General features: G+C 36.6%; 3 protein-coding genes across 3 annotated transcripts; 1 reads left to right on the top strand and 2 right to left on the bottom strand.

The window, feature by feature from the left end:
* Positions 1 to 7,245: 7,245 nt before the first annotated feature.
* On the top strand, positions 7,246 to 16,370 carry LOC146141086 (uncharacterized). Its single transcript, XM_083392337.1, has 5 exons — positions 7,246 to 7,374; positions 9,175 to 9,442; positions 10,946 to 11,070; positions 11,610 to 11,802; positions 15,430 to 16,370. The coding sequence occupies exons 1-5, from the start codon at positions 7,254 to 7,256 to the stop codon at positions 15,677 to 15,679; spliced, it is 957 nt and encodes a 318-aa protein (XP_083248463.1). The 5' UTR covers positions 7,246 to 7,253; the 3' UTR covers positions 15,680 to 16,370.
* A 1,382-nt stretch (positions 16,371 to 17,752) lies between these two features.
* On the bottom strand, positions 17,753 to 20,556 carry LOC146141085 (protein Abitram-like; the record flags this gene model as incomplete). Its single annotated transcript, XM_083392807.1, has 3 exons — positions 17,753 to 18,293; positions 19,413 to 19,627; positions 20,332 to 20,556. Coding segments are annotated over 3 exons (981 nt in total), but the record flags the coding sequence as incomplete, so codon positions are not given.
* A 14-nt stretch (positions 20,557 to 20,570) lies between these two features.
* Positions 20,571 to 22,739, bottom strand: LOC146141084 (cytochrome c oxidase assembly protein COX19-like). Its single transcript, XM_083392043.1, has 3 exons — positions 22,641 to 22,739; positions 21,201 to 21,312; positions 20,571 to 20,690 (listed from the first exon to the last, which is right to left on the bottom strand). Exons 1-3 carry the CDS (start codon positions 22,714 to 22,716, stop codon positions 20,600 to 20,602), a joined length of 279 nt encoding a protein of 92 aa, XP_083248169.1. The 5' UTR covers positions 22,717 to 22,739; the 3' UTR covers positions 20,571 to 20,599.
* Positions 22,740 to 23,500: the final 761 nt, after the last annotated feature.

Raw genomic sequence — 23,500 nt, 5'->3', positions numbered from 1 at the left:
AAGGCTATATTTAGGTCTGTCCTGCTGATAGGCCAAATTATAATTAATCTATTTCAGTGGTTTTCAGCAAAAGATTGACAGAACATATTTTTATGTAATGGTTCTTGAATTAATATTTTGTGTTTAAGCATTTAGCAATTTTGATATTACTGCAGTATTGCATTTCAACTTGCCCGCATATTCATAAATGCAGGCCTAAGCCTGAGGCCTGAGGCGGTTGATGCTTATCAGTTGATTATTGTTAAAATATTTGTTCAAGGCCTTTTTGTATCTCCTAGATGCAAAGGGTAACGTGTATCAACTTCAGTGTTGCAATGACTTAAGTGCACTTAATTCACTGTTTTCAAAAGACCTGACTCGACTTAAGGCTTTTGGACAAATGACTTGACTTGGACTTCATTTTCCTTGTGATTAAATGAAGTGTTTTACATAAAAAGTAAAAGTTTTGAACATTTAACAATTTAATTGCTGTATATTGCGTTTGTGTTATTTTTTAGTTCGATAATTCTTGTAATCGGGCGGGTTTGCCAATTTCCATAGTTTACATTTGTGTCAGTTACATGGCTTGAAATTGGCTTGCCTTTATAATGACTTGACTTGGACACCCGATGACTTTAACTGGGACTTGGATTTTGCAAAAAAACTTACTTGGGAATTAAGTCATTTTAAAAAGACATCTTTGCATCACTGATTAACTCGTAAGATAAGACTCGAGCAACCAGACTTAAACAAGTTTGTTTTTAGAGAGGATACAGTTAATTGCTGGAACAACCAACTTACGGAAATCTTGCTGGAGGGAAGCCTAGAGCTACTAGCAGCCCAGGAATGCACGAAACAGTTGTTTTTCTTCACTAATTATAAAATGAAAGGCAAGGACTTTTTAATGGTGGGATGTAAAATCTATTTTAATTCTAACTATGGGGGTTTGATATACTTTTTTCATTCAGATACTGATACCCGATATTATGTTAAAAAAATACCGCCATCAGATCTTAAACTAAAGGACCTAATCACCTAAGCTTCCTGATACAATATTTTGTGTATAACAAAAGTGACAAAAATTAAGAAGGTTTTTTCAACCTTTTTGCACAGTAAATGTGCTGCTTCAATCTTTTTTATTACAACGTTACAGTTACAACCACTCAGCAAAAATACGAGTAAGGGTGCCGCAAACTATTTATACAATTTTTTACGGTTACGCAATCAAAAAAAGGTTAGGAACCACTGTAGTAGCTCCTTTTCTCTAATTTTTTTACCGATACTACCCCAGGTACTGATACTAAACTTAAATAGGTATGGGTTCCGATCTGCAGTTCTCCAACAATTTAACCTTTGTATATTAACAAATGTTTTTTTTTTACCAGGGACTGCATTCAATCAAATTGTGGCGAGCCCGAATTATCAAGACAGCGTGGACAACTCGAAATGCCCCAAGAGAACTGAAGACAGGTATACCTTGTGTCTGCAGAGCTACGTCGCTCAAACCAAGTCTGCCGACTTTAGGGTTGCCAATTTCACCTCGGTCCTCAACTTTGTGAACAAAAAGTCAAAGTGCATGTAAGTTCTTTGAAACACACACACACACACACACACACACACACACATACATATGTGTTTTCACAACTGAGATCTAGCCCTTCTAAAGCTGCTTTTTTACCAACGATCACGGCTGCATGTAAGTTGTTCAGGTTGTTTTTTCGGGGAAAATCGAAACTCTTTATTTCTCACAAAATGATCTTGTATGCTATATATGGGTGCCGCTATCGTTGGCCCGTACGATTCGAGAAGGGCTTGATCACAGAATATGCATAGTGTATAATGTATAAAAGTATGAAAATTAATTGAAGAAAACAACCATCAAAATATGAATAGAAGTATAAGGTAACACACAATAAGATATCAACAATGCCATACATCGTCATCATATATAATACCATAGTATATTAAAACCAACAGTATAATGAAACCAGTACACCGAAAGCCATCGCAGACTAACCCAATCTGTCGATCAATGATGCAAGCAAAGCAGACTAGAAAAAAATACCCGAGTCCCGAGTCTGACGTGCGCATGCGTACTATTTCCAACTAATAAGACCGAAAACTGTAAATCGTAAATAGCACGTGGTAGAATATTTTTCAATAACTTATTGTGGGTGGGTGAATTATTATGACACCCTCAAAATGGATTGCTTAATATCCAACTTATTTTAGTGACGTAAATGGGTAAAACAAGGCTGTAGAGTCAGGGCCGACACCGGGCCTTGACAAAATCGCACATTTGACCGGAGTCGGACTCAGGTAATTTTTTTGGCAGGAGTCGGACTCAATACTCGGGATAATTTTTTTGTCTGGAGTCGGACTTGGAATTAAGAGTCGAACTCAAGCTCATTTTTGGTGTCAGAGTCGGGCTCGGGTAGTTTTTTTGGCCGCAGTCGGATTATGGGTCGATCTCGAGTCAATTTTTTGGGCAGGAGTCGGACTGAAAATTTAGGGTCAAACTCATGCTCAATTTTGGTGTCGGAGTCGGACTCAGGATCATTTTTTGGGCCAGAGTCGGATTCGGTGTCGAATTTGGTTTAATTTTTTGGGCCGGAGTCGGACTCAAAATTTAGGGTCAAACTCATGCTCAATTTTGGTGTCGGAGTCGGACTCAGGATCATTTTTTGGGCCAGAGTCGGATTCGGTGTCGAATTTGGTTTAATTTTTTGGGCCGGAGTCGGACTCAAAATTTAGGGTCAAACTCATGCTCAATTTTGGTGTCGGAGTCGGACTCAGGATCATTTTTTGGGCCGGAGTCGGACTCGGGTTAATTTCTTTAGTCGGAGTCGGACTCGCTTTTTTAACCGACTTCGCAGCCCTGGTTCAAATCGCACAGGAATTAACGCTGCCGTCCTCTCTTTGCAGCGGGTGCACATGCGCCGAGGCCAAAGCGGCAAACGCCGAATTCGCGCGTTATTACGAAGACAACGGGCTCTCTTGCGACAGCTGCTGGTCGACCCGTTTCGCGGCGCTGGTCGACGCAGATCAAACCAACCTGAAAGAAGCAAGCGCCGCCTGTTCCGCTACATTGACTGACACCGCTCACTACAGCAATGCACAGTTGTCTACCGTTTGATGGTGCTGTTTTGCCTTCGCTCAAAGGGCTGTGGCTGCTTAAACTGGCCGACACAGCAGGAAAAAGGTGGAATACACCGACAGGCATATTTACCTGTTGTCTTCTTCTCGTGAATGACGGGTGATAGTCAAGTTATTTTTCTCTTAATTATGAATCTCAAAGCCTAAAAGGTCGAGTAGATCGACGTCATCTTTCAAAGACGTTTCTATAGGTTCTTGTCTCATCATCAGTAAAACAGGGATGGGCCCGCGGGCCAGATCCGGCCGGCCTTCGCAAACCATCCGGCCCCCGACCTATGCTACAAACTGGGCTTGAGGCCATTCCTTATATTTGTTGTCTATTTCAACTACGTAAAAGCAAATTTTTTTCGCTTTGAGCACATCTTGTACCTTCATCGAGTGTAACATATATTAGGCCCTTTATCAATTGCAAAATACCCTATAGTTTTATCCCTGATTAACAGTCGTTGCGGTTCTTATAATAAGCATGCGTAAATGAACAAAGTTAAAACTTAACGGCCCACAGACTCCTTTCTGAGTTTAATTGTGGTCGGTGATTAGAAAAATGTTGCTCACTCCTGTCTCCTGCTTTAAAACCATAATCAGTTAATGCATTAAGATTCATTATTAAGCTACATTACATATGCGTGCGTAGCATACCAAATACTATTTCTCGTTATGTGTGCCACAAATTTATTTCATCTTTTTGACATGCACAAAACTGGAAACGTTTGTCTAAAGATGGTTATGAAATCTTTAAAATTAATTTAAACTCTAGCGAACCCAAACAAATAGACTTTTTTCTTGTTAGGACGTTTACAGTAATACGTTAAAATTATATTGTCTTCCTTAAAATCGTGGAGTAAAATTCGCCTTTTCGGGAATTGCAATTGTTTACCAAACATCTATTTATCCAATTAACATTAGCCTACACAATAAATAAATAAATAAATATGAATCGCTCTTCTGGTGTAAACGAAGTATAAACCGACGTTTCGGCAGCAGATACCAGCTGACCTCATCAGGGTTAATAATTAAAACGAGAGTGCGTTAGCCATCTTATATAGTGAGAAGTAAAAAATTGAAAAAACGTAGATTAAAATTAATAATTCTAGACATCGCTGAAGTATGCGATAAGCTGTGACGCGCCGGAGTCATCCGGTGCAGAACTGCGCCGTCGGCCAACGGCGTTCATCAGCTATTGCGTATAGCTACAACGACGAGTAGATTGCCGGATACCATGAATCCTTTTTATTCATGGTGTTAGGAGATTTGTCAATCCGGAATGATTCAATGAACCGTCTTTTGCAATAGTGTGGTTCCTAGTCTAGAATTTTACAGTTATCCCAATCAATTCCGTGTCGGAGTTCAACCGCATGCTCTGCCAGAGCTGACCGGGATTAGCCTACACAGTTGAGTATAGAGTCGCGCTAAAAGTTGGTAAACCGTTATTGCGTTTGTGGTTTAGAACATGCACGCCAGATTGCCGCAAGCTAGTGTGGATTTGCCGCAAGCTAATCTTTTGAACTTAAAAAAAGTCAAACCTGTTTGCTCAGCTCAACACAATGCATTATTTCTACCGCTTCATATGCAGCAAAACTCTGTTGATCTTCTGTCAAACTTGCAATACGAGTTCGCATAATAAAAATCAAATCAAATAGTTTTACTTGATGTAGCACATGCATTGTAATGCCAGCATTCGGAGTCATTTACCTTAATAAAGACGACTTGAATAGACCACTGAAACGTTGAAGAATGTGTTTGCAGAGAAGCTATTTTTGAATGATGATATACAACGTTTACTATTTACAAACTTGACTAAACCAAATAGTAGATAGCACGTGTCCCACAGTATAAACAAAAGCAAAATGCCGCCCAAACTATTTTAAAGTTAAGTTATGCCGAATTATCAAGGCAATTTAAAAAGGTAAAAGTGAACGATTAAAAGTTTCATCATGTGAAGCAGGGCTAAACTGGTCCGAATATGAGCTACAATTCAACTAAAAAATATCACAAAGGCAATATGCAGCAATGAAATGGTTAATGTGCAGAACTTGAGATAAATTTTTGATTTAATTCCAAGATACTTAATTTAGTCTCAATACATTTAAGTCAAAGTCAAGTCATTTGTCCAAGTCAAGTCATGTTGAAAACTGTGACTTAATTGTACTTAAGTCAAGTCGATGACTTTAGTCATTACTATACACTGATGAAAAGGCCATGCATCTCATGAGTGTTTGGTAAGTGAACCAAAGAAGTCGCCTAACTCATAAATGTATTTATGCTGCATTTCCATTGCATATTTGCGCACGATATTGTATAGCGCCATACTTTTACCGTTCCCCCTAAAGTAACATTACGGGATATATTAATGTTCAAACTATTTCCCTTATTTGTGAAAGCGAGTCAATTGACCTTGACACCGTGCTGTCGGTCCTTTATTTAAAAGACGCTCAATGAAGTCTGCGCAATGATGTTACATATTATGCAACATTTATAAGATATCTAACTGACCAAAGTTATATGTATAAGAAAGAAAGATACGGTGTGATATTAATTTAATTTTAATAATTTTAATTATTTGCTAGTTTTAAATTATTTGCTAGATGTGGCTCCTTGCAGCTGTAGCAGCTCAAGTCATTTCAAATGTTTGCATTATGTGTTGCGATTTCACGACTGTAAATCTCTAAACCTTTTGGCTCTTCCGTTTTCGCCTGTGAAATGAGCCACGGGCGGTTCCCTTAATGGATGTGCTGTTTTCGACAAATATTTCCGTCGTGACTCAGCTAATATCCTTGACAAGTGGTGAGACTACCCTTGCCTACGAATAGCGAAGAATTTAGAGCTTTAGTTTGCCTAAATATGGACAGAGTTTATTAGCGCGTTAAAGAAAATGTTGAAAAAAGGCGCACAGGCCAACGCCCGTGTCACGTGTTTTATAATAAAATATAGTAAGAATTATGACGTATTTTCCTTTTCTTTCTCGCAGAATTTTCCCTACTGATTTCGTTATAAAACAGAGCCGCAGAGCAATAAATGATGCCTTTTAGCCCAAATTCGAGTGGTCGTGGTTCAAAAATGAAAAAAAAATGAAAGATAACTATTATGCATTTTTAGCGCTATAAGAAATATTGGTTGAGAAACGGCCTAAAACTAATGGGAATCTATTTTATACACTAATTTTTAACAAAGCAAATTCGAGTGGTCATGGTTCAGAACTAAAGCTCTCAAGCCAACGAATTCGTGTCTAAACATATCATAAATAGGAAGCAGCCAAAGATGAACAATTTCTTTACGAATGCGGCAGTCTCTTACTTGAGGGAGTAAGGTTACTTCACGAGGCAAAAGACATTAATGATTCTCATAATTCAACCACTTGCTTCACAGTTAACTAAGTGGGAAATGTGGCTCTTTGGTTTGCTTGGCCTACCCTAAAGTTTAGCAACAACTAATGCGCCAGTAATTCCGTCTTATGGAAAACTAATTCATTGATAATTTAGTTGACCTATGGGCTACTCTTTAAGTTGTTTTCGATCTTGTGGATAGGTTTGGGTAGATATTAATTCATTACCATTTTAAAAAGCAACTATTCATAAAGCTACAGTGTCTGAAAAAGAACACAAAAACCCCTGAAAAGATCCGAGATCCGCCATTTGAACACCACCGCTATGACATAAAAGAGACAGCTGCATAAACACTTTCATTTTGGGCAGAGTATCGAAGTTAAGGACTGCAAAAACACACGAAAAAGCATAAATAAATATGATTACAGTATATGCCACGGTTAGAAGCGAGACAAAAAACGTTAACAATACAATATACATCAGTCAAATGAGACACTTAGTCCAACAACAATGGAACGTAAATGCATTGCTTTTAATCAGCTTGTGAAACAACGCAAGCCAAAATTTTGCTTGTAACCACGGCCTGACGTCACGAAAAGCGTCGTCACAAGCTTGTAAGGCAAACAGGCCGGCGCTAGCTAATTAGGGGGATTAACGGGTGCTTTATGCGGCCGAAACGCACCCCCAGGTTTGCCTTAAACCGCCTTGACCGCAGTCTGTGCGACTCACTTGCAACAAAAACAGCTCGCGGGTGAAACGACCTTATTTTTAGAAACTGCTACAAGGTGTTTTTAAATGCTTTGGCAGCCCGCGTATGTAGAGGTATTCAGAAGACGAAAGGTAAACGGTGTATGCAATATGGCAGGAAAATGGATTTCAATGCTGTGCTTTGTAGCAATGTTGTGGATTGTAGAGGGTAAGTTCGTTTGAAGATAGTTAAATTATCCCGAGTTGGACATTTCATTGTTGATAGCATTTTGCACACAGATTTGGACAACTATAGATTTATTTCAGCGTTTTAAAACTATATTAGAATCAACATTACACCATTTAGAATTAAAATTAGATTATTTCTTTTTTTGTTTTTGATAAAATGAGGATCTCAATTTGAAAAAGGTCGAGTCGACATTATCTTGAAAAAAACGTTTCGATAATGGCAGTCGCATTAACTAATGATGATGCAAGTACATATCAAAACCTCGGTTTTCTAGATGATGTCGATTTACTCGACCTTTTTGGTTTGCTGTTCATTATCAAGCTACATTACATTATCCGCGCGTAGCGTACCTAAGTACATTGGTGTACATTACGCTTGCTGTACTGTATTTAAGAAAGTTACTTTGTTACAAACTAATTAATTAGGTAATTAATTAGGGGGTAAATTTCTTTATTTTAGCGGGTAAATCCAAGAATATGAATTCAAGCTCTGACTATTCTGGTTCCATTTTTTTCAATTAACCTATTTTCTGCATATCAAATATAAAGCAAGAAACTACTTTACCCACCGTTATTTTAATAAATGAGCTCCACTTTAAGGGAAGCAAATATGATTTTCATCTTTGTTAAAAGGTTAAAACATACAAAAAAGGTTAAGAACTCTTGGTATAGATCAATCGGGTTAAATATAGCTGTTTTCGCTCCAATAACGATGGATTAGGTGTCGACTGTCGGTTGACTTTTTTCTTTTCCGGTTCAGGTTCGGTTCGGGTTCAAGTATTTTTTCGGAATCCGGTTCAGTTTCGATTTCGGTTCGGAACAATTCAAAAGTTCAGCTCCGGTTCGACTAAATTTATTTTCAAAACCGGTTTATAAAGTTTCGATTCGGATACAATTTTTTTACGTTGACAAATGTGGCGAAAAATTATAGAATTAACACTCTTATTTAATATTCTTTTTTTTTTATAAAATTTTCAACGTATATCATAACTTGACTAAGTAAGCAACTAATTATGACTTCATGCTGGAGTGAACCGTTTTTTTTAAAGGTTCGGGTTCGGTTAGAAGGTTTTTTCAAAATATTCGGTTCGGTTCCAGTTCGGCTCCTTAAAATAAAAAAACGGTTCCTTCGGTTACGGTTTCAAAAAAATTGTTCCAAAACCGGTTCATAAAGTCCCTGTTCACGTTCGGTTCTACTCCCTGATCTGCAACAAATAGATGTTTAGTTCTATTTTTAAGAGTTTATGGTGTTACCAGTTTATAGTTATCAAGTTCGATTGTATTCTGGTAACAGTTTAGTTTTGAAATTCTATTTGGTCAGTTTTAGGATTGTCAAATCGACCCGTGTTTCGTTAGTGATATCGGAAATTCAAAAGTCTAGATACAAAATTAGAGCGTTGACTTTGTTAATGAGAGGATCTATTTGCGTAAAGTCAGCAGCGCGACAAATTAATGACATTTTTGCCTTTTTGCCAAAATTTACATACTCAAATACCACATTATTTCAACAGGATAAAAATAGCTGTAGAGTGTAAACATGATAGCTGTCAAAATCTAACTGTACCGCTTTTTTGTGCCACAGTTATAGTGAAATGTTTCGGATTTTGCCATTATAGGAAAGCAGAAGTATAAAGTTGACGATTACTTTTGTTTGCAATGTTTTTAAATAACAAAACATTTTAAAGCAGTAACTTGACTAGAATTCAAGTATTTCCGATTGACTTTAAAGAGACTTTATTCATTTTAAAAAGACTTGATTCCAACACCTTTCTCTCTACAGCCTGTCACGTGGTTGGACACGAGGCCGAATCTCTTGCGTCACTAAGCGGGCTGACTGGCAGCGAGGGGCCAGCGGCGTCCCTGGGGGCCCGAAGGCGCCGGGCCTTGGCTGCGCAGGTGTCGGCCCTGGCCACGACCGAGAGCGTCATCGCGTTTTTTCCCAATTGCATGATGTCACTAACTGATGACGCAACGACCGATTACGATAGCGTGGTGAAGTTTTTTGTGGAGTACACCGCCTGGTTCGGCAAGTCGAACGATCAATGCACGTGAGTGAATAGGAGAATAACTTTTGTTTTATTCGTCTGGGACCGGCTTGTAAAGTGCCGCATAGCAGACTTGAAAAAGTAAATTTATTTTTGATTTAATTTATTTTTTATTTCAAATCATTTCGGTGTTTCCAAATTAATGTAGATTAGAATGAAAATCAGATCATTTCAGTTTTGACTAGTTGCCGTGAGAACACACTGAACATCAGAACATTTCAGTTTTGCCAAATCGCTGTAGATTAGAATTAGATCATTTTCATTTTTCCAATCAAACGCTCAATGCACGTGAGTGAATAGGAGAGTAACTTTGTTTTATTTGTTTCAGACCGGCTTATAAGGTAATGTAGAAAAGATTTGAAAAAGTAAATGTATTTTAATTTTTTTAAACTAAATTAGAGTTAAACCGGATCATTTATTTTTTCCTTAATTGCTGTAGATTAGAATTAAATTCAGATCATTTATTTTTTTATCGAATTCCTGTGGATATGAATTAGATCATTTAAATTCTTCCAAATTAAATCAGTATTAGACTGGCAAACTTCTTAAAAAATACATAATGAACAATTTATATTTGAAATCAATTTAGTTTAGTTAGCAAATTATTTTCATAAGAATGTGGATGGCAAATTGCACCTACTCCTCTAATAACACTGCTGGTACTTAATGCAGTTGCGTAGCCAGACAAAAAATTTGGGCCTTTTCATCACTTTTAAAATTTGTTACTGCGCATGCAGACGTGAGCCATGGCCCACTGGTTGAGAACCGCTGGTTTATTGTGACGAACTTGTTCTAAGCAAAAACAAGATATCTGGGTTGCTAGGCTCCAACAAATATTTGCAAACCGCAGAGTAGCTGGAGCCTCCATATAAGTATTTTATTTTGTAAATTTCGTCAATTACTTGACTTAAGTGAACTTAAGTCACTGTTTTAAAATGACTTGACTTGGCTTAAGTCTTTTGGACAAAAAGACTTGACTTGACTTAAGTCATATGGACAAATGACTTGGGTTAAAATAAATTGTTTTAATTAAGCAATTAATTATAAAATTGCGTTATTTAGCCAAGGGCTGGGCTTGAAGTTGACTTGCTCTAATTATGACTTGACTGGGACTTGACTTGGGCAACCGATGACTTGGACTGGGACTTGACTTGTTATTTATTCAAAAAGACTTGACTTGTACTTAGTTATTTTCCGACTGACTTGACTGGGACTTAAGTCATTTTCCGAATGACTTGACTGGGACTTAAGTCATTTAAGAATTACTTAAAAAAAATCATTTAAGAATTACTTACAAAATGACTTGTTTACAACACTGGCCATAAGTCAAGGATATTCACTTACGAGATTACAACACTCGAGTTACTTTACGCTAATCGTTTGTTGCGACGAACTTGTTTCTAAATAAAAGCAAGGGCTATGGTTTGTTAGGCTCCACAAATATTTGCAAACCCGGCGTCAGTGCCGCCATGTACAAGTATTTTTATTTCGTGATTTTTATGGCAGGGGCGACACTGTGGAGTGCTGGAACGTGCGACTCGAGGAGATTTTACGTGAGGGCAGTCTCCAGCTTTCGGCGGCTAAAGAATGCACAAAGAAGTACTTTTTCTACAACCTGTACAGCTTGTCCAGTGAGAACACACTATTTTTACTTGGAAAAATTCTAAAAAAGTTACGGAAAACAGAGCTGGTTAAATAATGCAAATTTACTCTGAAAACGATCTTCTAAAATTAATCAAATTTGAAGAAAAACAGCTGCCATAAATGAATTATCCTGCAAAATAATATATTTTACAGCTATACTGTACTTTCGGTTTTCCACGAAAACAGGGGAAAGATCAGGTTGTTTGTTTAGCTTAGGGGCATACACATTTTTAGACTTACGTCACAAAGTTAGGTCCTTCAAAAACATTTATCCTTGAAACTACCTAAAGTCTAAACTGTTGATACCAGGAATAGTAACAATATTCTCAAACAGCTCCTATGGTAATTGTATTGGTTGTAACCAACGTTTTGGTGACCTATTTAAATTGCCTTCATCAGAGTGAACAAGGCGATTTGAATAGGTCGCCGAAACGTTTGGTGACAATTACAATTACCAGACTAGAGGAGCTGTTTTTTATTATTATTAAAAATGCGTCTTGCTTAATATTTTACGCCCTATACTTAGATACGCGGTTTGAGGCGATAACGCAGGACAGCCAGTACACGGATGGAAGGGACAGCTCACAGTGTCCAACTCGCACCACCAGCAACTATGAGCAGTGCATTAAGGACTACATCGCGAAGACCAACTCGACCGCCTTCGATTTCACAAATTTCAACGCCGTGCTGAACTTTGTCGATCAAAAAGCAAAGTGCGAGTATGAAATCTGATTTGACCTTTCTGTTTTTTACAGTATAGGCCAGAAAGACGTTGTTTTAACCTTTTCTGGGTCGCGTACCTATATACTTTTGTAAACAAGACATTTTGCAAATGACTTAAGTCTCATTCAAGTCATTTCAACCAAAAAAATCATAAAAACACAACATAAGCTTTGTATGTGTATTCACAACAGAATCTGGCCCTCCAACAGAACACATAATGCCGACGATAAAAGTTCTAAAATCTATATATAAAAGCTTGAGAAGCGCACCGCTCCGAACAAAAATCAGTCAGCAAGGTCTAAAACTTTAATAGAAATATGCATTTCTCCATATAAATGGCATCATCAGTTTATCTGTACAAATAAATAGTAAAAAATATTTTAATTTTCCATTTGGTTTGAATAACGAATAACCAACATGAATAACCCCTACTTGGTTCTTTTTTTTGTTTATAGATTTAACCCCACCGGAGAAACGTTTTTTTAATAAAACATTGGTATAACTGATGATGCCATTTATATGGCGAAATACATATTTGTAATAAAGTTTTAGACCTTGCTGACTGATTTTTGTTCGGAGCGGTGCGCTTGTCAAGCTTTTATAAAAACGCAACATATAATAGCCCATTTTTAAGGAAAAATTCCCAATAAAATCACTTCATTTTAACTGAAGTTATTTGTCAAAAAGACATGAGTCAAGTCAAATTAAGTCATTTGCCAAAAAAAGCTAAATCAAGTCTAGTTATTTTGCCCCCCTCAAAAAAGTCAAGTCAAGTTATTTGAAAACAGTGACCTAAGTGCCCTGAAGTCAAATCACTGACTTGGGATATTTTACAAAACTGCGCGTAGGCCTACTACTCTACATTTGCTGACTCTGCCTAACTCCTGGATGAATAAACAGCGTTTTGCTCTTAGCGTAAACCGCAGATTTTAGATAACGTATCGATGTAGGAGCTGTTCGCGCAGCATTGTGGCCTTACTGGTTTTACAGGTCGGAAAAAAAATGCTAAATTTTTTCACTGAAGTTCTATAGAGGTGGCTTGCAAACTGTTGATTGAATATTTGAACTGAACTGTTAATGTGATGATATAATTCGTCTTGTCTAACGCCTACGATTAAATAATGCTTAATTTTTACCAAACGGTCTTCCCGCATTTATGAAATCCTTCACACTTTCAGCTATTTTGCTGCTTGCGCTAATTTGCAACACTTAACTAAAGAGAAGGTGACGTTGATAAACACTTGATATTAAGATAGACTGCTCATAAACTATCTAATGCGAAGTACTTTAATAAATACTATATAACCCACGGATGTCGAAAGCCATTAAATTAAAATTTAAGAAGAAATCAAAAACTCTGGCACTCCGGGTCGAATTAAATGTTCATTTCCGTACACTGACGCCCTGTTGGCGTTATATATATGTTTATTTATATGGTCTTGATTGCATTCCAGTGCCTTAATTCCCACTAAAGATCTTTTGTACGTTTGGCCAAGACCATGCTGTCGCTGTCATTTGGCGTGAATATTACCGTGTGACAATGAAAAAAATAGCTTTTTCAGCAAATTATGGCGTAGGGTTTTTGCAAACAATTTTTTAGCTAGAATCTTTGGAGACTACAAATTATGGAATGCAGCCTGGTTCATAGTCACGAACTCAACGAAAAAAAAAACGCCAAATTTCAACTAAAAAACGATTTTTATTACAAGAATTTGATTAAACCCAATACAAAGTCCTACCGCTGTAACGAAGCAAGTTGTTAAAGTAAAATTGCAAGAAAAAACTAAATATGAGAGAATAAATATAATAATCACACCTGACCTATCAAACCCAACCACTAACTCGCACCCCAACCTAATAGTTGTTTAGCAATGTAAACGCCCAGACGGGAATGTGGCAGGATTCTATAGACCAGCGCCCGAATTGGCCCTTCGCATACGGAACATGTAAATAGTATTTGCCAAAAAAGACGTTGTTTTAACCTTTTCTGGGTCGCGTACGTATATACTTTTGTAAACAAGACATTTTGCAAATGACTAAAGTCTCATTCAAGTCATTTGTAAAATAACTCAAGTCCAAATCAAGTCTTTTCGGATAAATAGCAAGTCAATATTACAGCAAGTCAACTTCAAGTCAAGCCATCAGAAGAAAATTAAACGTTAATTAAAACTGGTAAACCCGCCCGATTATGAGCAATCACTCAACCAAAAAAATCAAAAAAACGCAACAAAAAATAGCCCATTTAAAGAAAAATTCTCAATAAAATCACTTCATTTTAACCAAAGTCATTTGTCAAAAAGACTTGAGTCAAGTCAAATTAAGTCATTTGCCAAAAAAAACTAAATCAGGTCTAGTTATTTTGCCCCCCTCCCCTCAAAAACATCCAGGTCAAGTCATTTGAAAACAGTGACCTAAGTGCACTGAAGTCAAATCACTGACTTGGGCCATTTTACAAAACTGCGCGTAGGCCTACTACTCTACTTTTGCTGACTCTGCCTAACTCCTGGATGAATAAACAGCGTTTTGCTCTTAGCGTAAACCGCAGATTTTAGATAACGTATCGATGTAGGAGCTGTTCGCGTAGCATTATTGCCATACTGGTTTTACAGGTCGAAAAAAAAAACTGCTAATTTTTTTTAATGAAGTTACATAAAGTTGGCTTGCAAACTGTTGATTGAATATTTTAACTGAACTGTTAATGTGATGATATACTTCGTCTTGTCTGACGCCTACAATTAAATAATGCTTAATTTTTACCAAACGGTCTTCCTGCATTTATGAAACCCTTCTGTAGTTCAGCACACTTTTAGCAATTTTGCTGCTTACGCTAATTTGCATTACTTAACTAAAGAGAAGGTCACGTTGATGAACACTTGATATCAAGATAGACTGCTCACATACTACCTAACGTCGAAGTACTTTAATAAATTCTATACAACCCACGGATGTCAAAAGCCATTAAATTAAAATTCAAGAAGAAATCAAAAACTCTGGCACTCCGGGTCGAATTAAATGTTGATTTCCGTACACTGACGCCCTGTTGGCGTTATATATATGTTCATTTATATGGTCCTGATTGCATTCCAGTGCCTTAATTCCCACTAAAGATCTTTTGTACGTTTGGCCAAGACCATGCTGTCGCTGTCATTTGGCGTGAATATTACCGTGTGACAATGAAAAAATAGCTTTTTCTGCAAATTATAGCGTAGGGTTTTTGCAAACAATTTTTTAGCTAGAATCTTTGGAGACTACAAATTATGGAATGCAGCCTGGTTAACTAACTCAACGAAAAAAAAACGCCAAATTTCAACTAAAAAACGATTTTTATCACAAGAATTTGATGAAACCCAATACAGAGTCTTACCGCTGTAACGAAGCAAGTTGTTAAAGAAAAATTGCAAGAAAAAAATAAATATGAGAGAATAAATATAATAATCACACCTGACCTATCAAACCCAACCACTAACTCGCACCCCAACCCAATATTTGTTTAGCAATGTAAACGCCCAGACGGGAATGTGGCAGGATTCTATAGACCAACGCCCGAATTGGCCCTTCGAATACGAAACATGTAAAGAGTATTTGCCTACTGCTACCCATACCTTTATTCTTGTATTTTCCAGTTCTTGTAGCTGCACGGCGGCCATCGACGCCGACCAGGACTTTGGCGATTACTTCAGGAACAACAATCTGATGTGCAACAGCTGCTGGTCGACTCGCTTCGCCGGACTGGTCACCGATGACCAGGCGATGCTGAAAGAGGCAACGGCCGCTTGTTCGGCAACACTGACCGACACTGTTTTTTACGTGGCCACCGGGAATAATCTACGGTTCAACACAATCGACGTACTTACGGTTAATTTCAAGCGATGAGTTTTTGCGATTCAAGATTGAAACTTCTCGCTCCGTGAGCGCCCCCTATCGGCGGTGTGAGAAAATGTCACATGTTTTGCTTTTTTTGCCGATTTCACAGCATTTCGTTTTAGTCGGAAACCAATTACTGTTTAATATTGCAAATTGCAAAGTAGTTAAAAATTAAATGTGCCAATGGCGAGAAAAATGTTATTGTTTAGCCATGGTTTTGTTTCAGCGGTAATTTGTTTTTGTTTTAGTGACAAACTATCCAAAAAAACACAATGTTTCATAAACTGTGAGCGGATTTCCAACGTTCGACTTCATATCAAATAGGTGCCGATCTAGTATTGGTATTGTACGATATAAAATTGTTACATAATATCTAAAAAAGGGTAAGTAGGGCTGCTAACCTATTCCTAAACGCTGGTGGCTTTTTTACAAATTATTTTAATCGAATTAGAATAGCTTTGTTGTTTTTCTCTCTTTTTTGTGACGGTTGAATTTTATCTTGACGAAATTCTATTTTTCCCATAAAATCGGCGCTGATTTTTGCAACTTGTTTGAAATTGTTTGGGTTCAGTTGTTGCTCGTTGTTTAAAATAATGTATACGATGTAAAAAAAAACAGGCTATCGACCTATTAGAATATGCAATAAAGAATAGTGGCGGGTGGTTGTTTTTCTACTATAGCGCTGGAAAGATTTTTTCGATTAGCAGCCACTAAACTTTTGAAATTAACATTATCGTGAAATTGCGCCTTAGATTCCAATCAAAAATGGCAATCAGATTGTCTGTTTTAGTCATTATTTTGTAATTTTGTCTGTGTGGTGTGTATTCGTGCATTGCTTCGGTGAATAAACGTTGATGAAGCTTATTATTTAGGGTATTTTTAGTAAAAAATTGACAAACACTTCATAATCCACCCTGGATTAATGCTTAAGAAAACCAGTTGAAACTTGAACACGGTGCACAAAATTCCTCAATGCCGTGACGTCATAACATAAGAATTTCAACCTACTGTGTAATGTGTTTGTGTACTGTAGACGGTTGAATATTGGCGTGGATGTGTTACCTGGGCGAACTTGGCGCGCCGGATTGGTTTTGGGCAATAAGTTGTGACGATACAGAGTTGAAATTTCTACACAATCCTTATATTGTTTACATCTTTCCAAACACCTTTAGCGAAAAAATAATAATTTTTATGAATCCATATCAACACCTATTTTTCGAGTTTTCTTGCTAATTTTTTCACAGTATAAACTACAAGGCATACTTTTCAAAATGAGCCATCGCTTGTAGTCAATATCAATCGGGCCAGGCTTTAATATGCGATCAAAAATTCACAATTAGCCTAGTCAAGTTCGACATATGGCCTTTCGATTTCAAATGCCTCAAATGGCATCTAATATTCACGTTAGAGATCTAGGTACGTTCGAAATGTGAAAATTAAATTGCACAAAGTGCAGAAAATTTGTTAAAGATAGAATTGTTTTCGACTTAGGTGGCGAGTGAAGCGTTTATCATTTAAAAAAAGTTTGCATAGAGCTCAAGAACAGAATATTTCAGTTATTTTTTACTTTTGCGTTGTGAAGGTCATTGATTGTGCCAAACATTGAAGGTCAAACATTAAAACTGTGAATTTGATGAATAAACCATATTATAGTTAAAAAAACTAATTTAAACACCTAATATCAACCGAAGTTATTTGGCACAATGATATAAGTTCAAGTCATTTTACCAAAACGACTGAAGTCACGTCAAGTCATTAGATGGCAGTGGGTAATTTTTTTGTACATATTGGATTTAAAACTAGCAAATTTCGTTCAGTTAACACTTCTATAGGTTATTTCAATCGCAACCATAATACATTAAAACAAAAAAATAATTTGATTTTATAATGAAACTAATTTGTTGAAAATAGATTGATCACAAAGAAAATACGGAACCACCTTGTTTTGGTGTATGGCGTTCAAATATGTTAGTCAGTCCCTAAGACGTCTTAAGCATAGCACTTGTAATACTCTATGGCCAATGAGCATAACAGTAAAAGTGGATTTTATTGATGGATTCGCATTCAATAAAACTACAACAATTACGTTTCAATAGAGCTTTCTGTACTTGAAATAACAAGTTCAGATTGAGCGTCCAAAGAAATAACAGACTCAGATGCAGCATCCGGTGAAATAACAGGCTCAGATGCAGCTTTCGGTGAAATAACAGGCTCAGATCCACGATCCGGTGAAATAACAGACTCAGATGCACGATCCGAAGAAATAACAGGCTCAGATGCAGCAGCCGGAGAAATAACACGCTCAGACGCAGCAGCCGGCGAAATAACAGGCTCAGATGCAGCATCCGGAGAAATAACAGGCTTAGATGCAGAGGCCGGTGAAATAACAGGCTCAGATGCAGAGGCCGGCGAAATAACAGGCTCAGATGCACGACCCGGTGAAATAACAGGCTCAGATGCACGATCCTTTATCAGGGAATCTCCTTCAGTAGTTTCCTTGGCGGCGGTACGCTTCGCCAAAGCAGACTGGAGTTCTTTGTACTTTAGATATTCCTCTTCGCTTAGAAGTCCGTCCATCGTCGAATGAGCTTCCGCCAGTTTTGGCATCACGATGGCGATGTACCTTGAAAATATGGACTCGTATATTCGACTAAACTAAGAACACACAGCAGTTGGAAAGTATAAAATGCAGTGCAGCATAGAACAAAAATCATAACGAAAAATATTAACGTCGAGAATAACGAAGTGAGATTTTTGACATTTTCTTCCGTGTTTCGGACAAAAAGTATCGCGACGTTTACTGGTATTATTTAACGGTTTAAGGTAATTATTTACAGGTTTTTCGATCAAAATCGGCTTTAGAGTTATAAAGTTTTCGGTTTCAAGCAATTGTTGTCGAAAAAACTCAATTACAATCAAATATAAAATCCGTGTCTTACATTAAAACGTTGTTGCTTTTATTTTTCTGCTTGTAAAGTTTTATCCTAAATTTAGACCAGTGGTAGACTTTCTTAAATGGCATCCAAACACTTGCCTTGCACAAGTACTTATAAAAGCAAAATATAAAAGAGCTAAATATTTATCATAAACAATAAACTTGATCAAGATCTGTATATAAGACTAAATGACGAATTAGTATGACTTACCTATTATTGTTGATTAATTTACTATTTAAGGTAGAATTGCTATTGGGGTTGAAAATTGCTATAATAATGTGGTATCGGACAAACACTGATACCAACCTAGTTTTAAGAGTACTGGTACTAGCATTTGGTGTCAGGTACCGACTTTAAACCAATATTAAAGTTTCAAATATTAAAATCTAAGTAGCTTTTTTACACACAACTGTACACTCAGTTTCGAAGCTTTCAGAGCCTTGCCTAACAGAAATCAGATAACTGCCGATACCACCACTTGGCATCAGGTATGAGATCCAAACCTATTAGGCAACACAGATTTTGTATAACAGCACTACTTAATTATATATGGAGACATTAAGTAGAAATACCACTTTTGTTTTCTGTGCTTTATCAACTTTCAAGTCACATTTTTTTATTATTTTAGCACTCTCAAAATGGATTTTAAAAATCAAAATGTTCCTCACTTTTACTACTAAGTTTGGGTAGTGACTGGCATAAAATGCAGCGTTTCTCGGGGGGGCAGGATTTCTGTTGTTAAAAACATACTAAGCTCAATGTTCTTCTTGATCTTATTCAAACTTTCAAGTCACATCACCACTCACCCATTTGTCTCTGTAAGGTCGGTCAGCAGTTCCGGCTTCTCAAGTAGCAGGTCGTTCATTTCGACGAGGCTGCCTCTAATGCCACAGTGTACAGTGTAGGTTTTGCCGTCACTGCAAGTAACAATGCAGAGGGGAGCAGTGTCGTTCAACCACTGGGCTCCGCGCTTTCTTTTTCCCGAAACAGCGTTTTTAGAGCGATCCAGTTTTTCAGTTACCTAATAACAGATGCTTTTTGTGAACTGGGCTTTTCGGTCAAACACTTGGCACATTTTTTTTAATTTCACACACCCTGGATTATACGATAACAGTACTTTCAATAAAATCTTAGTAATTAGCTCAGAAAATGAAAATGGTAAAAAAATGTTTACTAATAGTAATTTATTGTCTGCCCTTGGGAGTAATGTTTTGATGTAGTGGGCCAGCTAATACACAAATATTGGTGTAATTTATAAACTAAGATGGGTAACGAATGAACTTTTAAAATAAATAAATAATTTATCACTATCAAAAAAATTCATATAGTGGATTGTTGAAAATATGCATATAGAAATATTAAATTGGTATAGATTGCTATGGTAGACTTTTTGTAAAAACATAACCGACTAGCGTTAACTGGTAAGTAATTAGAACAATGGTATATTTTTTTAAGTTTGGCGAGTTGAAATGAGTTTTACAAGACTAAAACAACTTTAATAAAGTGATTAAGTAGGCTAGCCTAGGGTATAATTAGCGCACGTTTTGGAAACAGTAAAGAGAGAAATTTTTCAACAAGCTGACTAGTAGAACAACAAATTTATTCTGCTATTCTTAAATTTTTTTTTTCACGTTGACCAGACCTGGAAATAAATATGAACTTTTGTAATGGACTTTCAAATATACTAATTAAGCCAAACAAGGTTAAAAAACTTGTGATACATACCTTGAAGCTGACTGAAGACACTTTCACTGTTTCTTTATTGGCGATGACTGGATGTGTAGGAGCAAGGGTGATGAGACAAATTCGATTGGAATGGCGCAGGACACAAACATCATTAAAGTTGGATTTCTGACTTTTAAAGTCGTCTAGTTTTCCACTTTTGGGCAAGTTCACCTTGTAACCCTTGGCAAAGTATCTGTCGACAAAAGACGGACACAGTCGCTCCAAAGTTTTTTTACCCGTATCGTCTGCTTTTACCCGGGAAAGGCTTTCAGGACTGTTGGACATGCTTTGTGTCTTTTTCCTTGTTTTCAAACTCTTTGAAACCAAGTTGTGACAAAGTTTCTTGTTGCATAAGATTTCTAAAATAACAGGAGATAAATATTTTATACTTTTTTTATTAAATCATATCACCTTATTTGTATTGTGTGCATTCTAGCTGAGACTTTGGTAGTTCCACTTACATACAGTTGATGCTAAGCGAAATCTTATTCAAATATGTGGCAAGTTTACGATAAAGAACATATTTTTAACCTAAAGGCGTCATGTCCATTCCCAGGACTAAATAATAAAAGATACTTCCAACTTTTTTATATTGTGCTTCACACAAATGTATTGTGTCTTTTTAATATGTACAGAACACCAAGAGTTTAACGACCCTACTTAAATCCCAACGGGAATTTGCTGTAAAAACTAAAATTTCAAACCGAAAAAATACCCTTTTTTAGCTAATCCTTTACTGACTTTTTCATAAATGTAGACCTATTTTCAAATAGAAAAAATAGGTCAATGCCTGATTGAAAGTTGCTATAATAAACCTCTAGGAAAAGGTTACCCACTCCTTATTTAAAGCATAAAAGTGAAATGTTTACTTTTCCATGCGGCAGAGAAGGTAGTCCTTTGAGATTTCTCGACACGAATCGCTTTTCGAGTTGTTTGCTTTTAGACAGGTCATCAACAACTCTTTCAAGTGCTTACATTCACCTGAGAAAAAAATCTATATAAATCCAAACAGAAAACAAAGCATAAATAGCTTACAAGTAACTCAATAGTAAAACTAATTTGTTTAAAGTTATTAATTTGCAGATACTCATATTAGTTAGCAGTACAAATATTTGCTGCAAGATTTTACGAAACAACAATCACATTATTTCCGTAAAGTGTTACTAATCATATATAAATTTAGATTTTGGCCCTACACTTATTTTATGTAGCAGCAATTCGGTGTCTGATGTATCTTATTACAATAATACGGTACATGTCTGCAAAATATCTTTGACTCAAACATATGTGTGGTATTGGTTGTTAGCTCCGATCCAATATTTTACAACTTTCTGACTAATGAACATGTTTTAGTGAGAAATTTGCGGTGTTCTCATGTTTTCTATATACGTAAAAATATGGTCACTATTTGCTTTGTTTTGGGGTTTGCTATGCAAAATATTGGGTGGAAGAGAAAAAAATTACTATTTTTGTTTAATTTACTTTTATTAACCATGGTTTTACTATGGAATTGACTTTGTTATTAATATAAAATTACTCAACTTGGGGAGTTATTTTGACCAAAGGGAAAGATGCTGCTCAAAATTTCGGTGCTCCTTTATTTCTGCACGTAGAAAGTTATGCAAAAAAACAAAACAAATACTGCATACCATAACGCACATTATTTGGGTTAAGTGTTATTATATTTATTGACCCACCCTAACCCAAATGCTAACCAGCACCCTAACCCAAACAATGTCCGTAGTGGCCAGATTGGAAACTTTGGATTTTGCGCGGGGGAGACGATTTTGTTGCTTAAAATTGTGCGGCTGAAATAACGTTATTTGCAAAATTTGCACAGCTGAAAATGGGAGTACTATACTGAAAACTGTTAGCGTGACCGAAAGTTTTGCGCGTTTGAGCGATTTTTCGCGGCTGATCGGCGATCGCATTTAACGTCTGATTTTATGTGAAATGCGCGGCTATGACGCGGCTGAGTGAAAAACTGATAAATCCCCCGCGCAGGCCTTACTTTCCAACCTGGCGTAGTATGCGGTATTTGTAGACCGTTTTTTTTACATAACTTTCTACGTGCAGAAGTGAAGGAGCGCCGAAATTCCATTGTGTAATATTTTCGGAAGTAAACAAGATATCGATCTGAATTTTTTACACATAAATCAACTTAGCTTCCGGAAATATTACACGATGAAATTTTGAGCTGCATGCTTCTCTTTGGTGTCATTTGAAAATTACTTCTTTACAACATGACACTCTACTGATCCTCGGTGAATTACAAACGAAGGTAATAAAACAAATTAATATGAAAATACCGTCGTGGTCCAACGGGAACGATCCTTTAGCAGGTGGAACGGGTTTAAAATGTCCCTGGAACTGTCCGGTAGCCATTTGATCAAAATCGAGCAATGCTTTGAGTTTCTGTTCAGCTGCTACGGTCTTTAAAACGGAGTTTATGGTTGTAGTGCAGGTGGCGGTTGACAAACAAATTAAAAGTGAGCCAAAATATTGAAGAATATATTATCACTTAAAAATTTTTATTTTTAAATAAAATATTATTAATAAAAAACATTTTTTTAATGTTTTAAATTGAAAAATTGACACAAAAACGTTAAACATAGATTAAAAACATGTAAAGAAAACATGGGCACTTACTGTAATTTTACGTTATTTTGAAACAATCGCGTGCCTGTATTTACTTAATTCGGTACTTTCCCAAATGTAAATCTAAAACTTATAAATTCGTATGGGTTAGAAAAGACCAAAATTTTGTTACCCCAAAATATGTAGGTGAACTTCAATCATTTGACTTGTTCAGGAAGAAGGTACAAAGCCAACTCTCTACTTTTACATATAGGGTATTTTCAACATGTGTGACATGCGTATTCGCACTAATCCAGGCTTTCTTGTACTGTGGTCCTTGAACCCTTTGGGGGTACGTGAACTCGTTTTAGGGGGTCCTTTAAGGACTAATTCGAATATTAGTTTAAATTTGAAAAGTAATTATTTCTTTCTAAGAAAAGAGTGTAATTAAACATGAAACGTTTTTGTACTAAATTTATTTAGACCTCGTTTCACTTTTACATATTTTTGACCGGAAACAGCCGGTTTTCATAGTTTATTTGTATTGTGACGTCAATTCATTACGTTATCTCTAAAATGCCTTGCCTACCTT

The sequence above is a fragment of the Ascidiella aspersa genome, chromosome 6 (genome assembly GCF_963924565.1).
Source record: "Ascidiella aspersa chromosome 6, kaAscAspe10.2, whole genome shotgun sequence".
Taxonomy (NCBI): Eukaryota; Metazoa; Chordata; class Ascidiacea; order Phlebobranchia; family Ascidiidae; genus Ascidiella; species Ascidiella aspersa.
Note: the sequence above shows the minus strand (reverse complement) of the source record. Positions and strands in the feature narration are given on the sequence as shown.